The sequence below is a fragment of the Indicator indicator genome, chromosome 18 (assembly GCF_027791375.1).
Source record: "Indicator indicator isolate 239-I01 chromosome 18, UM_Iind_1.1, whole genome shotgun sequence".
NCBI classification, from domain to species: domain Eukaryota; kingdom Metazoa; phylum Chordata; class Aves; order Piciformes; family Indicatoridae; genus Indicator; species Indicator indicator.
Genome location: NC_072027.1, coordinates 12,096,030 through 12,110,760, shown reverse-complemented (window position 1 = coordinate 12,110,760; position 14,731 = coordinate 12,096,030). Strand labels below are relative to the sequence as shown.

The window sequence follows — 14,731 nt, the reverse complement described above, 5'->3', positions numbered from 1 at the left end:
GCTTGTGCTTCTGCAGCCTGTTGCACAGCAGCTGAACCTTGCCTTGATGTCTGCAGCCTGCTAGGCATGGGATCAAGAGCTGCTCCAGAAATCTGCCTGCTCAGGGTAAATAATGGCAGGGGAGTGGCAAAGGAGGGGAAAGCTGAGAAATTCCTCATTTCATGTCCACATTCCTGCTCTGCACGAGAGGGCAGCTGGAGCAGAGGACATGCAATGAAAGGCTGGTTTCCCTCCCAGGATACAGGCAAATCTCTTCTCCAGGGTCAACAGCCCCCTTCCCTCAGGGGATCCTCAGATCCACAGAAATTTCACTTCCTACTCAAGTATTTTACCTCCTCTCCCATAACATCTGTGGAGCTCCTCAAGCTCTGCCCAGGCCACCTCGCAAGGTGTTGTAGCATCCTACAGCAGTAGGATGTGGTGGGGCTCCAGTGGCTGTGGTCCTCACACAGACCCCAGAGCAAGGGGACCATGCACGGCCTGGAGGTGGCAGCCTCAGCTGGTCCTTTTGTGCTTGTCTTCATCTGCACAGAGCTGGGCTTGTGGTCAGTGTTGCATTTTGGGAAGCTGGTGAACATGAGACGGGAGTTGCAGGCTTGGAGCTTTCTAAGTGACACCCAGAGAAGTTGGGGCTTGCTAGAGGGGGGAAAAATCTGGGGGTTCCCCTAGAAAGATGATTCAGCAAAACTGAGCTGAACCTCTTGAGCCTGATCTGCTTATTGCTGCTTTTTCCTATTGCCACAGAATCTCAGCATGGGTTTCAAAAGGACTTCTGGAGATCATCTAGTCATAGAATCTCCTGGTTGGAGAAGACTTTAGGATGGAGTCCAACCATAAACTACATTTCTCTGTAACAGCTCATGTCCCTCAGCTCCTTATCCAAGCATCTTTTAAACACCTTTGAGGATGGTGACTCCACCCACCCTGGGCAACCTGTTCCAATGCTCAAGTGTCCAACCCCCCTCTAAAGCAGGGCACCCACAGCAGCTTGCCCAGCATCACAATGTCAAGGTGGGTTTGGAATCTCTCCAGAGAAGGATACTCCACAACCTCTCTGAGCAGCCTGCTCCAGGGTTCCACCACCATCAAAGGATGTCCAGTAAGGAGATGCCAAAAGTCCCAGTGGTGAAGACTGGAAACTTGTGGTACCAGTGTTTGTGAGAGGTCTGAGAAAGCCCTGACACTGCATCTGCCAATAGTTCTGAGGGGCTGGAGCTTGTCCAGAGAAGGGTAACAAGGCCTGGTGAAAGGTCTGGAGAGCAGGTCTGGTGAGGAGCAGCTGAGGGAACTGGGGTCTTTTAGTCTGGAGAAGAGGAGGCTGAGGGGAGACCTCATTGCTCTCTACAACTCTCTGAAAGGAGGCTGCAGCCAGGTGGGGGTTGGTCTCTTCTCTCTAGTATCAGGTGATAGAAGGATTGGGAACAATTTCCGTCCTGCAGAGATGGTCAGGCATTGGAACAGGCTGCTCAGGGAGGTGATGGAGTCATTGTCTTTGGAGATGTTCAAGAAATGTGTGGACATGGCACTTGGGGACATGGTTTAGTGGCCATGGTGGTGTTGGGTTGATGGTTGGACTGGATGATCTTGGAGAGCTTTTCCCACCCAAACAAGTTTGTGATTCTGTGATCCAGTGTGGGAAGTTCAGAGCGTTGCTTTTGTTATTTTACTGCTTTGTTACAGCAAACTGCGCCCTAGAATGGTCTTCTCTTGTCTGTCTGCAGCACGTTCTGGGTGATGGATGTTCTGTGGTACTGCTAAAGCTTTCTTTCCTAACTAAACTTACTTGCAGTCTCTCTGCATTAAATCAGCTTTATAAATAAGGTGAGCAGGGATGACAGCCAATGTCTTACCAAATGAGCCTGAGGAGGAGGAGAAACATCTCATTTGGCTGATGACAAAGGCTTTGTGATTTAAGATAATGTAGGTCATCGCTGCAGGCCAGAAGCAAAGCCCTTCTAATACCAGCTGGGAGCGGGAGATAATCAAAATAGGGGGGGGCTTTGCTCTCTTGGTTGTTCAGAAAGGCAGTGAACCCTCCAGGGAAGGCCCTTCCCCTGGGCCACCAGCCCCAGGGTGGTTGGCAGCGCGCTTGGGCAGGCTGTGTGGTGGTTGGCACTGCGCCGGGTGAGCTGCGAGGCATCTGCCTGAGCATTTCCCTCACCAGATGGTTTGCAGTAGGTAGGTGATTGACCTTGCTCTGGGAACAAATTTTGCAGTCTTTCTGGCTGCAGCAAGGTCTCTCTCCCTGCTCCTCAGTGCTGGGTGGCCGGTGGCCACCCCACCTCTGTTGGTGTTCCCCGCGGGTGGTTGGCGCCAGGCTTCGGACAGCACATGTGAGACAACTTGTACTTGTTCCTCTGCTGGTGTCAGCTTTCCAGTGACCTTTAAAACAAAGCAATTCGTGGGGTTTTCACAGGCAGCCAGCAGATGAAGCTTGTTCCTCCTTTGAGTGCCACAGAGACCCTGCTGAGCGTGCTGTGGCGGTTATACAGACCATGCTCTGAGCTCGATGTGGACAGCTGAGACCTGAGCTTAGGAGCCAAATCTCCCCCTTAGTGCCAGCTTTTCTTCATTTTGGGGTGAGCAGGAATCAATCATTCAAGCAATCGAGCCCCGAGTTGGAGCGCCAAAAATAAAAAAATGTGTGTCAGTGTGAGCTGAAATTCCCCCCCACCGACAATAACCAGGCTAGCCCAGTCTGGAAGCAAATGAAAGCTGTATTTACAAAGCAGAATCTACAATCTATGATGAAATGCAATGAATATGTACAAATATACAAAATTCACAACATTTGCAAATATATACAATCAACAGAAAAGCACAACCGATCTCCCTTTGCTTCCCCCCAAAGGGGACCCTTCCCAAAGGGGCCTCCCTCTCCCAGGAGCTTCCCCCCCCAGACCCCCCTGGACAGAGAAGCAGAGTTAGTTAAGCAGAAAGTTGTTAACTTAGCTGCCAAGGTCAGTGTGTTATCTTCAGCCAGAAGAGAAGAAGAAACAGCAGCCAGACAGCCCAGCAACTGCCCCCATTGCCGAACCCAGAATGTGCAGAATGCCTACTTTGTTTTGGGTAATAGTTCTTAAACATTTCTATCTATCCAATGGAAGTGTTTAGAACAATCGTTATTTTGCTTTCTTACACCCAATAGTGACTTATTTACACTCTTTCACTTTCTCTGTTCTGAACTTTGCAAGGAAAAATTAAAAGGACAGTTTCAAACCATCACATGGGGCCACATCTGACTGCTGGGGCCTGCACCAGCTCCCTGTGACTGTGGGGTCTAGTCTGGGGGGGCAGCAGTGTGTGGTGCACTGGGGCTCCAAACTTCTGCATGTGCTGAAGCACCCTCCTTGGCCCTCAGCCCCTGTTGTTGCTCTGCTCTTGTGCTGTCTCATCTGGTGGTTTAGATCGTCTCGCTGTGATAAGCCGCTGTAAGTCTTGAAAGTTCTTATCTCTTTCTGTTGCTTTCATGATTTGTTTTGTTTTGCTGGAAAGAGGAGAAGCTATTGGACTTTCTTCTCATTTTCTCTGCCTGCTTAGTCATAGCTCCCCCAAGCCAGGCTGTTTGTCACAAAAACTGAGATATTGAGAAAATTCAAATTTCCTGTGCGGTCTGGTATGGAAAAAACTCTTTTGGTTTTTAGATGGCAGCATACTGAAAATAGACCTTCCTGAGAAGTGCTTACCATGGTCTGCTCTGGTCTCATGCTCCTGCATCCACTCTCTTTAGAGATGGATTCCTCCTGATCACAAAATGTCTCTCTTTCCCCCTTGCATCCCAGAAGAAAGCACAGAGATTTGGTGCCTGGAGGTGGACACAGTTGCTGTAGCAGCTAATAGTCACAGAATCTCAACATGATGCGGTTGGAAGGGACCTCTGGAGATCATCCACTCCAACCCCCCTGCTAAAGCAGGAGCACCCACAGCAGCTTGCCTAGGATCACAATTGCCAGGGGGATTTGGAAGCTCTCCAGAGAAGGAGACTCCACAACCTCTCTGGGCAGCCTGCTCCAGGGCTCCAGCACCCTCACACCAGTGAAGTTTCTCTTCCTGTTCAGATGGAACCTTCTGGGTTCCAGTTTGTGCCTGTTGCTCCTTGTTCTGTCCCTGGGCAAAGCTGACAAGAGCCTGGCCCCAGCCTCTTGCCCCCACCCCCAGGTCCTTTAGCTCTTGCTGAGCATTGATAAGACCCCTCTCAGGCTGCTCTTCTCCATGCTCAATAGCCCCAGGTCCCTCAGCCTCTCCTCAAATGAATCCACAGATCCTTCACCTTCTTTGCCACAGCAGTTCACCTCTGCTTCTCCTGGATGTCAGATCCAGGAGGACATAGGGTTGGTTGCTGGACTCGACAATCTTAAAGGTCTCTTCCAGCCAAGACAATTCTATGATTCTATGACATCCTGCTGTCCCCATGCAACTATCTTGGGGCTGGTGTGGGTGGGGAGGCAAAAGAGGTGCCTCTACCCCATGTCCCTTTGCGTGCCAAGGCTCTGGGAGGGGTGGGAGCTACCCAAGGGCAAAATCCAGCTCTGAGGCCCATTTGTGTGTTGGGTGGGGGAACAAAGGCAGACATGTTTGGTTTATCTGCTTGGAAGGGGGGGTCAGAGAAGGGTCTTCCCTGTCTCAAGCTCCATGCTGAGTAAGGGAGATATCTCTAATCTAAGGAGCACACTTCTGGAGTCGGTTGATCTTCAAGGAACCCTGGAGAAGCAGGAGCTGGCCACAGGCAGGCAGTGTTGGCAGGATGTTGGTTCAGCACTGAGCCTCCTACCTGATTCTTAAACACTTGGTACCCCCTGGGCATCCTCCAGCTGAATAATGAATGAGGTGGAATGTGGATGGTGCAGCTTAAATGTGTTCCAAGCAGGAGGACCTGGGTTCTGCTGAGGGAGGTGGTGCAATGGGAGCCTTGGCAGCTGAGGGCGGTGGGAGGGGAGGCTGAGCTCTTTGCCATGTAAATGGGGCTTTAATTCAGTTTCACAGCCCCTCCTCTCACACTGTGAAATGAGTTTGGCTTTGATGTGGAGCCCAAAGAGTTGTTATCTGCTCCAAGGCAGAACAAACATCATCATCTTATCGCCTCTGTGCCCTGTGCGTGAGGGAACCTGGCACGCCTGATACTGGGGTTGTTTCCCAAGGACCTCGTTGCTCTGCTGGGAGGTCAGTGCCAAATTTACCACCAGTAAATGGTTTAAATTCCAAGCAAAGAGACAAAAATCCCATCCCAGATTTCTCTTGCTAGAGTCTCCCTGGTTGAGCTAGATCCCTTAGAGGACTTTCTGCTGGAGATACCTGTCAGCAGCATATAATCATAGAATTGTTTCAGTTAGAAGAGACCTCCAAGATCATTGAATCCCACTCTTAACACCACCATTAAACCTTGGCCCCAAGTGCCATGGCCACAGGTTTCTTGAACCACTCCAGGAAGGGTGACTCCACCACCTCCCTGGGCAGCCTGTTCCAGTGCCTGACCACTCTTTCCACAAAGAAATCGTTCCTAATCTCCAACTTAAGCCTCCCCTGGCACAATTTCAGGCTAAAGCCCTGGCTGAAAGCAGGTGCAGCTGAGAGCTGTGGTCACCCAGGAGCAGCCTTCTCCTGCCGTGGGGGAAGGATTTGCTGCCAGCTCCTCAGCTCCAGGGACTGCTCCTGGATCTCTTTGTCCCTGCACAACAAGGAGCTTTTTTTCAGTGTTTGGAGGAGGTTTGGTGTTGGATGTTGAATATTTTCTTTCTGACATGGGATGATGGTTTAAGTGGTTTCCTCTTCCCTTCCAAATGAGTAAACTTCCAAACCACTAAGCTGGTGACTATGGACTGAGTCACCAATGGGATTAGTGGAGATCAAACACATTCTGTCTGGTTTACTTGGACCTGGGCTGGTTGCAAGCCTCAGTGCATGGCTTCTGCTGGTGGAACTGTGCTGAACAGTGGTGTCTGTGGCAAAACTGTTGGAACACAAGCCAGTGTGGGCCAGGTGGCCAAGAAGGCCACAAGCATCCTGCTGTCTTATCAGCAATAGTGTGGCCAGCAGAAGCAGGACAGTGATTATCTCCCTGTATTTGGCACTGGGGAGATCACACCTTAAGTACTGTGTTCAGTTCTGGCCTCCTCACTCCAAGAAGGACATTATGGGGCTGGAGAATGACCAGAGAAGGGCAACAGAGCTGGTGAAGGGCAGGTGAAGGAACTGGGATTGTTTAGTGTGGAGAAGAGGAGGCTGAGGGGAGACCACATTGCTCTCTACAACTCCCTGAAAGGAGGTTAGAGTGAGGTGGGGGGGGTTGGTCTCTTCTCCCAAGGAACAAGTGACAGAAGAAGTTCTTCACCATGAGAGTGGTGAGACCCTAGAATGGGTTGTCCAGGAAGGTGGTGGAGGCCTCATCCCTGGAGGTGTTTAAGGCCAGGCTGGATGAGGCTCTGGCCAGCCTGATCTAGTGTGAGGTGTCCCTGCCCATGGCAGGGGGGTTGGAACTAGATGATCCTTGTGGTCCCTTCCAACCCTGACTGATTCTACGATAGGACAAGAGGAAATGGCCCCAAGTTGTTGCAGGGGAAATTTAGGTTGGACATGAGGAACAATTTATTTGCCCAAAAGGCTTGTCAAACCCTAGAACAGGCTGCCCAAGAAGTTATCAGCTCATGACATGACCCCTGGGAGCCCAGCCTTGGCTTCCACCTTCTGCAGCAGGGTCCTCTCTTAGGCAAACACAGAACCACACCTGAAGTTGTGCAGATGCTCTCTGTGGTGTTCAGTCTATCCTAGCCATTGTGGTCATGCCTATCAGAGCCAGATCCTTAACTTCTAATTTCTTCTCTGGGAGGGACAGTCCAGGACTGGGCTTTTGCTTAGTGGCAGTGGTGTTGGCCCTGGTTTGAGGGCCGGGATGATGTTGTCCCTTGGCTCCTCATGCTTTGTTTGCAGGCTCTTGGACCTGTTCTTTCTCCTTCTCATTAATGAGCAGAGCCAGAGCTGGTTTTGGAGGCTGGGTTGACACTGCTGGGCTCTGTCTAATGACAGGGGTGGCAGGGCCAGGCAGGACCAGCCTGCGCAGGATGCAGCACCCTGGGGCACCCCAGGACTCCTGGCAATGCTCCCTCCCCTCAAGGCTGCTGGCAGGGGCACATGGAGCAGGATCAGAGAGTGAACATCAGTTAGATGCAGTAGAAGGTCCTTAGAACATCATCAGCTTGGCTGTGTGACTCCTCAGTGCGTGGAGGTGGTTAGGGAAGTGACGCAGCCACGCTGGCAACAGCGTCCTGGGGATGAATCCTTCCCACAGCAGAAGGTTCCCATTGTGAGCTGGTGCTTGTGGGGGTGGTAGGACATTGGGGCTGGGATGTGAGGCTCTGCTGCTCGTGTGCTTATCTCCTTGCCTTCTGATGTTGCGTGGATGTGCTCAGCCCAAGTGCAGGTGAGATGTCTGGCTGGAAGCCAAAGGAGGGATTTGCCATCCAGCTCACTTGCACCAAAACCACCAAAATGTGTGGGGAGTGTTGGAGGTGTCCTCTGCTCGTTTGCTGGTCCTCATTAGGACCTGCAGGGCCATCCCTGGAAGCTCAGCCCCATGCTGCTGAAGTCTGACTGTAGGAAGAAGGTTGTCCTCCTTCCCTCTGGTGGGAAGTTTGTGTTTGCCATCTTTGCTTTCCATCTTACAGTTCATTTACGACCTTCCCTTTGTCTCCCCAGCCCTGGAGTGATCACCATGCAGGCTCTGTCTGAAGAGGACCGAAGGCTGTGGATGGAGGCGATGGATGGCCGGGAACCGGTGAGCAGAGAAATGAGTCCAAAAGCTTTGGAGGAAACCTTGGAGAGGTTTCTGTAGCCTGGGGCAGGTGGCTGGCTGCTGAGCAGAGCTGCATACGTGGGGCAGCTCCTGCTGCCTGCCAAGAGAAGAGTTTTAATCCCTTGGTTAAGTGTTTGAGGTAATACTGTATCTCCTGTGCTTGGGTTGCTTGGAGGTGTGGTGGGAAGGAACAGGAGGGGGAGGGTAGGCTTGGCCAGCGCGAACATGCTGCTGTGCTGTGCTGTGCTGTGCTGAGCTGAAAGGAAAACCTGGCAGGAAGAGGAGTGGAAGGATATACACTGGAGGTTTCCAGGGCTTCTTGAGTCCTGTAGCTCTTCCCAGATTGCTCCAGGGGAAGCTCAGGTTGGATATTAGGAAAAATGTCTTCTCAGAGAGGGTTCTCAGGCATTGGACCAGGCTGCCCAGGATGGTGGTGGAGTCCCCATCCCTGGAGGTGTTCAGAAGCTCTGTGGATGTGGTGCTGAGGGATGTGGTTTAGTGGTAGTGGCTTAGCAGTAATTCTGGCTCCATGGCATTGAAATACAGAATCTCAGCATGGTGGGGGGTTGGAAAGGACCTCTGGAGATCATCCAATCCAAACCCCCTGCTAAAGCAGGGGCACCCACAGCACCCTGGCCAGCATCACAACAGCCAGGTAGGTTTGGAATCTCCAGAGAAGGAGATTCCACAACCTCTCTGGGCAGCCTGCTCCAGGGCTCCAGCACCCTCACACCAAAAATGTTTCTCCTCATCCTCAGGTGGAACCTCCTGGGTTCCAGTTTGTGCCCATTGCCCTTTGTCCTGTCTGCCCCATCCTCCTGCCCCTGTCCTTTAGCACTGAGAATATGTGGTGGGATTATGAGCTCTAGGTGAGTGATTGGACTTGATGATCTCAGAGGTGCCATGACTCTGGTAGGTGTTCCTGGGTGCTGTAGGGAAAGACAGGTTTTGGGTGAGCTGAGGAGCATGGACCCTGGTCCCTATACTCAGTGACAACCTCCTTGCTGCTGTGTTCCTCCTGCCATGTCAAAGCTTCTGAGGCTTCCTTGCCTCTGCAAGGGGTCATGGAGAGCCTCAGAAAGCTCATCATTGTTCTTTTGTTTTTTAATGCTTCATCTGCTTCTGACTGGGCTTCCTTGGAGGGGTGGTGGTGTGTCAGTGGTATGGTCCTGCCTGGTTTTGGTGTCCAGCCATGAATGACAATCCTAGCACCACCAAGCAGCCTTCATACGATCAGCAAGGCTGGACTGAGGACCTCTGTAGTTCCAGCACCAGCCTCTAGTTCTAGTGTGCAAACTGACTTGTTCCCTCCCAGCTGGACCTCTACCTTGATTCTGGTAGCACCTGGAGACAGGATGTTTTCAGTTTCTTCAGGAAAAAACCTGTGGTGTTCTTGCTCCTGGTCTTGAATCAAGCCTTGTCCTCCTCCCTCAGCCTGCCCACCTGCTTCTCACCACCTCACCTCCACTGAGAGCTGTGGTTGCGAGGGTACAAAACCCATGCACCAACACCAGGAGCTGTATGGATACCATCATCAGCTGCATGAATGCCATCGTCCACTTGCATTTTGACCTGCTGGTGTTCCTGGGATCTGGCACATCAGCAGAGCCTGGCTGGTAGGATCAGGCTGCAGAAGAGCAGCCAGAGTTTGTTTGCCTGTCAAGTGCTACACGTGTGAAAGGTGCTGTGAAGCAACCGACTGCAGGAGCCACCTGGATTATCCTGTTTGGGGATCTGGTGGTGTGAACTTCTTCAGAGCCATGCAGGTCTCTGTGCTGCTGCCTGCACAGAGGTTCTGCTCCTCCCTCTCGTGCCCATCAGCTGCGGGGGACTTGCTCGTCCAGCATGGCAGGGAGGGTGGCTGTGCTTCATGCAATACCTCCTCACTGGCTCCTCACTGATCATGGCCTTTAAACCCAGCCTCCAGCTGTGCTGTGGGAACCATGGGAATGAAGCCCTGCTAGAAATGGATCCAAGAGATGTTTGACTGGTGAAGATGATGTGTGGTGACAGATGAGGTAGCTTCTTGTCCTCAGTTATCCTCTGTTCACCACAAGTGGAGTTGTTACTCTGTCCTGTTTGGGTTCTTATCTTGCTACACTGGGGTGTGGGATGTTACCTGCTCCACAGAGGTTTCCTTGAGCAAGAGACAAGGATATAATCTTAGGACTCCTAGAAACATCCATTCCCTGCTCTGACTCTATTTGTGTAAGCAAAAAACCCTGCTGGAGAGTCTGTTTCCCTTTGGTGTGAGTTAAGGGTTTGAATGTTAATTAAGGGTGCATGAAGAAGAGTATGGCCAGCAGGTCAAGGAAGGTTCTCCTACCTCCCTGCTCTGGTGAGACCACATCTGCACTACTGGGTCCAGTGGTGGGATCCCCTGGTCAAGACAGGCAGGGAACTACTGGAGAGAGTCTAACTGGAGACTGGGAAGACGCTGAGGGCCTGGAGCATCTCTGTGAGGAGGAAAGGCTGAGAGCCCTGGGGCTGTTGAGCCTGGAGAAGAGCAGCCTGAGAGGGGATCTGCTCAATGCTCAGCAGGAGCTAAAGGTTGAGGAGCAAGAGGCTGAGGCCAAACTCTCGTCAGTGGTACCCAGGAACAAGACAAGGGGCAGTGGGCACAAACTGGAACCCAGGAGGTTCACGAGGAGAAACTTGTTTGATGTGGGGGTGCTGGAGCCCTGGAGCAGGCTGCCCAGAGAGATTGTGGAGTCTCCTTCTCCAGAGAGCTTCTAGCCTCCCCTGGCTATTGTGATCCTGGGCAAGCTGCTGTAGGTGCCCTGCTTTAGGAGGGGCTTGGACTGGATGATCTCTAGAGGTCCTTTCTGACCCCCACCATGCTGGGATCCTGGGAATTTCGAGTGTGGGAAAAACTGGCAGAGTGGGGACAGCAATTCCATGTGCAGAGGCAGGTGGGGGAGCAGTTAGTGAGGTCTGGAGTTGGTTCCTTAATTTGTGATTAACAAACTCACCCCAACTGTTGCGTTACGATGCAGTGAGATCTAAACATAGCTCGTGGGCTGCCTCAGCCAAGACATTTGTCACAACTTGAAATGATTTAGTCTGTCTTGCAGTCAGAGCAGTCTCCAGATAGCTATCATCAGGGTTGTTAACTCTTCACGCTCATTATTAGTTTGGCTAAAACCTGGTGTTGACTTTGGGGTTTCTTTCATGTTGCAAGAGGCCAGAAGCAAGAGAAGACACCAGCTCCAGGAGAGAGCAGTTGCATTCATTTTTGTCAGGTTATTCAGGAGAAGTTCCCTATGGTTTCTCTCCTCCAGTTTGTGGAGGACAGAGTGCTTCTGAGGCTTGGCTGGAGCCTGAGTGGAGCACCAGAGCTGCACTGGCTCTTAGCAGTGGCTCTGGTAGGCTGATGGATTAAGAGAGGCACCAATTAGGTGGTTTGTTTGGAGGCAGGGAGCTGAACAAGAGAAGTTAAATTTAAGAAGGTTGGGCCTTTGCTTGCCAAATCGGCAGCAGGCATGCCAGGCAAGGAGAGATGGTGGTGGTACCTTCTGAGCAGGTTGGTACCTTCTGAGCAGGTTGGTGAGCTTAGAAATTGTTCTCACATAAGTGAGGTTGCATGAGACAGAGTGTGAGAAGCAGGTCAAGGGAGGTTCTCCTCCACCTCTACTCTGACGCAACAGGCACAAACTGAAATCCAGGAGGTTCCGTCTGAAGATGAGGAGAAACTTCTTTGGTATGAGGGTGCTGGAGGCCTGAAGCAGGCTGCCCAAAGGGGTGGTGGAGAGCTCTGGAGAGCTTCCAAACCCAGCTGGCCATTGTGGTCCTGAGCAAGCTGCTGTGAGTGCCCCGGCTCTAGCAGGGAGGTTGGAGTGGATGATCTCCAGAGGTCTCTTCCAAGCCCCACTGTGCTGGGATTGTGTGGTGTAGAAGGGGGGTGCTGGGTTTGAAGTGTTTGGGGCATTAGAATGTTTCTCCAGGAGAACAAAGCCTCGCCACGTGAGGGCACACAGAGGGTTAAGGATATGAGGCAAGTTAGGGCACATCCCTCTTGAGCTGTGCTAATCCGTTGTTCTTAACCTTGGGTGGTGACAGAGAAGTTAGTTGAGCTGCAGATGCAGCAGGCTGTGATCCTGAGGGAGGAGATAAAGGTGGATGGATCTGAGCAGAGCTGCCCTGCTCCTTGCATCACGCTGCTCTTTGCTCAGTTTGCTTTCCTTGCCATTTTTGTGCTTTCAAGCAATCCAAGTCTACCAAACACAGCCAGGACTTCATGGTGGGCTTGGTTTTAGGAGTTCTGTTCAGCCAGGGCATGATGGGCTGGGGATGGGCAGTGGGTCTCCTACCCTTGCTCTTCAAATTGCCTTGGGAGCAGAAGTTGGCATGCTGATGGGCAGTGCAAAATGGAGCAGGGTGGCCTGGGGAAGGACCTATGGCCACTCTCCACTAGATGGCAAGCTGAGACCAGCCCTCTCATTGCACTTGTGCTCTGGTGGGCTATGGGGTGTCCAGGGCTGCCAATGCCCAGCCACCCCTAGGACTGTGAGTTTGGGGAGCAATGTGACCCAGAAATTGAGCTGCTCATGGCTGCCACCCAGCTCTGGTTGTGCTGCACGAGGTGGGGAACATGCTTGTTGCCCAGTTTTGTCCCCAAACCTGGCACAGCCTGAAATCAGAGCTGCTTCCCTCCTCCCTTCCTCTGTCTTCCCTCTCTTGCTGCCCCAGAGTAAGCAGCTGATGATTTTGATGTTTAATCATGATGAGAGCAGACCTGCAAATCTTGTAGGATTTCTACTTCTCCCTGGCCATGGGGATCCTTCCACATCCTCCTGTCCTTCCATGGCCTCTATGCCTGAGGCTCAATGTTTCTGTGGTGACCACTGCCACCATCTTCTGTCACTCCAGTTTGGACCTGGGGTGTCTGGATGTTTCTCTGACAGATGCCAGGGGGCAAACACATAGAGGAGCAGCTGAGGGACCTGGCGCTGTTCAGCCTGGAGAAAAAGAGGCTAAGGGGAGATCTTCTGTCTCTCTACAGCTCCCTGAGAGGTGGGGGTTGGTCTCTTCTCCCAAGGAAGAGACCAAGTGATAGAACCAAGAGGAAACAGCCTCAAGTTGCCCCAGGGAAGGTTTGGGTTGAAGGTGAGGAACAATTTCTTTCCCAGAAAGGACTTAGGCTGCTCAGGGTAGTGGTGGAGTCCCCATCCCTGGAGGGGTTTCAAAGCTGTGTAGATGTGGTGCTGAGGGACATGGTTTAGTGCTGGCCTGGCAGTGCTGGGTTAATGGTTGGATTCCATGCTCTTAAAGGTGTCTTGCAGCTGAAGTTATACTGTGATTCTATGATTCTGGGGTCAGCAGCTCTCCACCCCACCTCTGGCCTGGTGGCCATGGGACAGGAGCCTTCCCTGTGCCATTTCCCCCCTTGGGGTCTGCAGTGGTTCCTCCACGTGGCCTGTGTGGTGCCCAGTGCCATGACCCTTTGCAAGCTCTGGCTGCAGGTCACTAGGACTATTGACACTGGGATGACACCCACCCTGGGTCCCAGCATGGTGGGATTGTAGGGGACCTCTGGAGATGATCCAGGCCAACCCCCTGCTAAAGCAGGGGCACCCACAGCAGCTTGCCCAGGATAACATAGACTCATAGAATGGCTTAGGTTGGAAGGAACCTCAGAGATTATCTACTCCAATGTCCAGGTGAGTTTAGCATCTCTCCAGAGAAGGAGGTCCCACCACCATACCACAGTCCTGGTCCTTGCCCCTTTGGCCACACTTGCCATCTGCCAGCTGCTGGGTGATGCTGGAGCTCATTGGTGTTGCTGCTCTGGAGATGTGGTGTTGTGTTTGGTAGCAAACCCCAGTGGAAGCACCAAGCCCAGCCTTGCATTCCTGTCCAACGTGCAGCACCACCTCCTCCTCTGATATTGCTGCTGGGAATTCTTTCTGAAGCGGTTTTTCATTTCCCTTGTCTAATTATCCAAAATGGTGAGAGATTTATTTCCCAGTGGAAATGATGTCTTTTGAACTCAGTCCAGTGCTTTCAACCTTGGCATTCCTGTCATTTTGGCTCATTCAGAAAACAAATTAACTTGAAGGAGTTGGTCTCAGCACCCGAGCTGCCGTGGGGGCACCGCTGGGCACCAGCCTCACACCTTCACAACCTCCTCCTATTGTGCTGGGGCTCGCTGGGAGCTGCAGGTCTGCTTCATCCTTGGAACTCATTTCATCTCTGGGTTCCCATTTGTTTTCTCTGGAACAGGTTGCCCAGGGAGGTAGTGGATGTTCCCTCTCTGCAGGTGTTCAAGGCCAGACTGGGTGAGGCCTTGGACTGCCTGGTCTAGCGCAAGGTGTCCCTTCTCATGGCAGGGGGTTGGAGTAGATGTTCTCTGAGGTCCCTGCAAACACAAGCCATTGTATGAGTCATGATCTCCCACTCCTAGAATTTATTTCTTATGGCCTTCATTAGAAATGATCACCAGAATGATCAGAGGACTGGAAGCTCTGCCCCATGAGAAGAGGCTGAGAGAGCTGGGTTTGTGCAGCCTTGAGAAGAGAAGGCTTAGTGGAGACCACACCACCATGGACCAGTACATAAAGGGTGACTACCAGGAGGATGGAGACTCCCTTTTTGCAAGGAGTCCCATGGAAAAGGCAAGAGGTGTTGGGGACAAGTTACTGCTGGGGAGATTCCCATTGCACTCCAGGAAAAAATGTCTCCTCATGAGAGCAGTTGGACACTGGAGTCATCTCCCAAGGGAAGTGGTAGAGTCCCCTACACTGGACAGCTTTAAGGCTCAGCTTGACAGGGTGCTGGGCCAGCTCATCTCAACTCTCCTGTTAGCTAGGAAGGTTGGACCAGACGATCTCTGAGGTCCCTTCCAACCTGGCATTGCATGATTCATTTGCTTCTATATTGGTTTTGGTGCTGCCCTCTTTGTCTCTTTAGCTAACTATGTTCAGCAGAACTTGTGAACCGTCTTTG

At 52.0% G+C, this 14,731-nt stretch overlaps 1 protein-coding gene across 2 annotated transcripts in view; it reads left to right on the top strand.

Moving 5' to 3' along the window:
- Positions 1-14,731, top strand: part of ARHGAP26 (Rho GTPase activating protein 26) — a 130,682-nt gene that overhangs the window by 38,994 nt on the left and 76,957 nt on the right. For both annotated transcript variants that reach the window (XM_054389313.1, XM_054389312.1), the window contains exon 11: positions 7,690-7,768. In XM_054389313.1, coding sequence (XP_054245288.1) covers positions 7,690-7,768 — 79 coding nt within the window. The remainder of the gene's footprint in view (positions 1-7,689; positions 7,769-14,731) is intronic.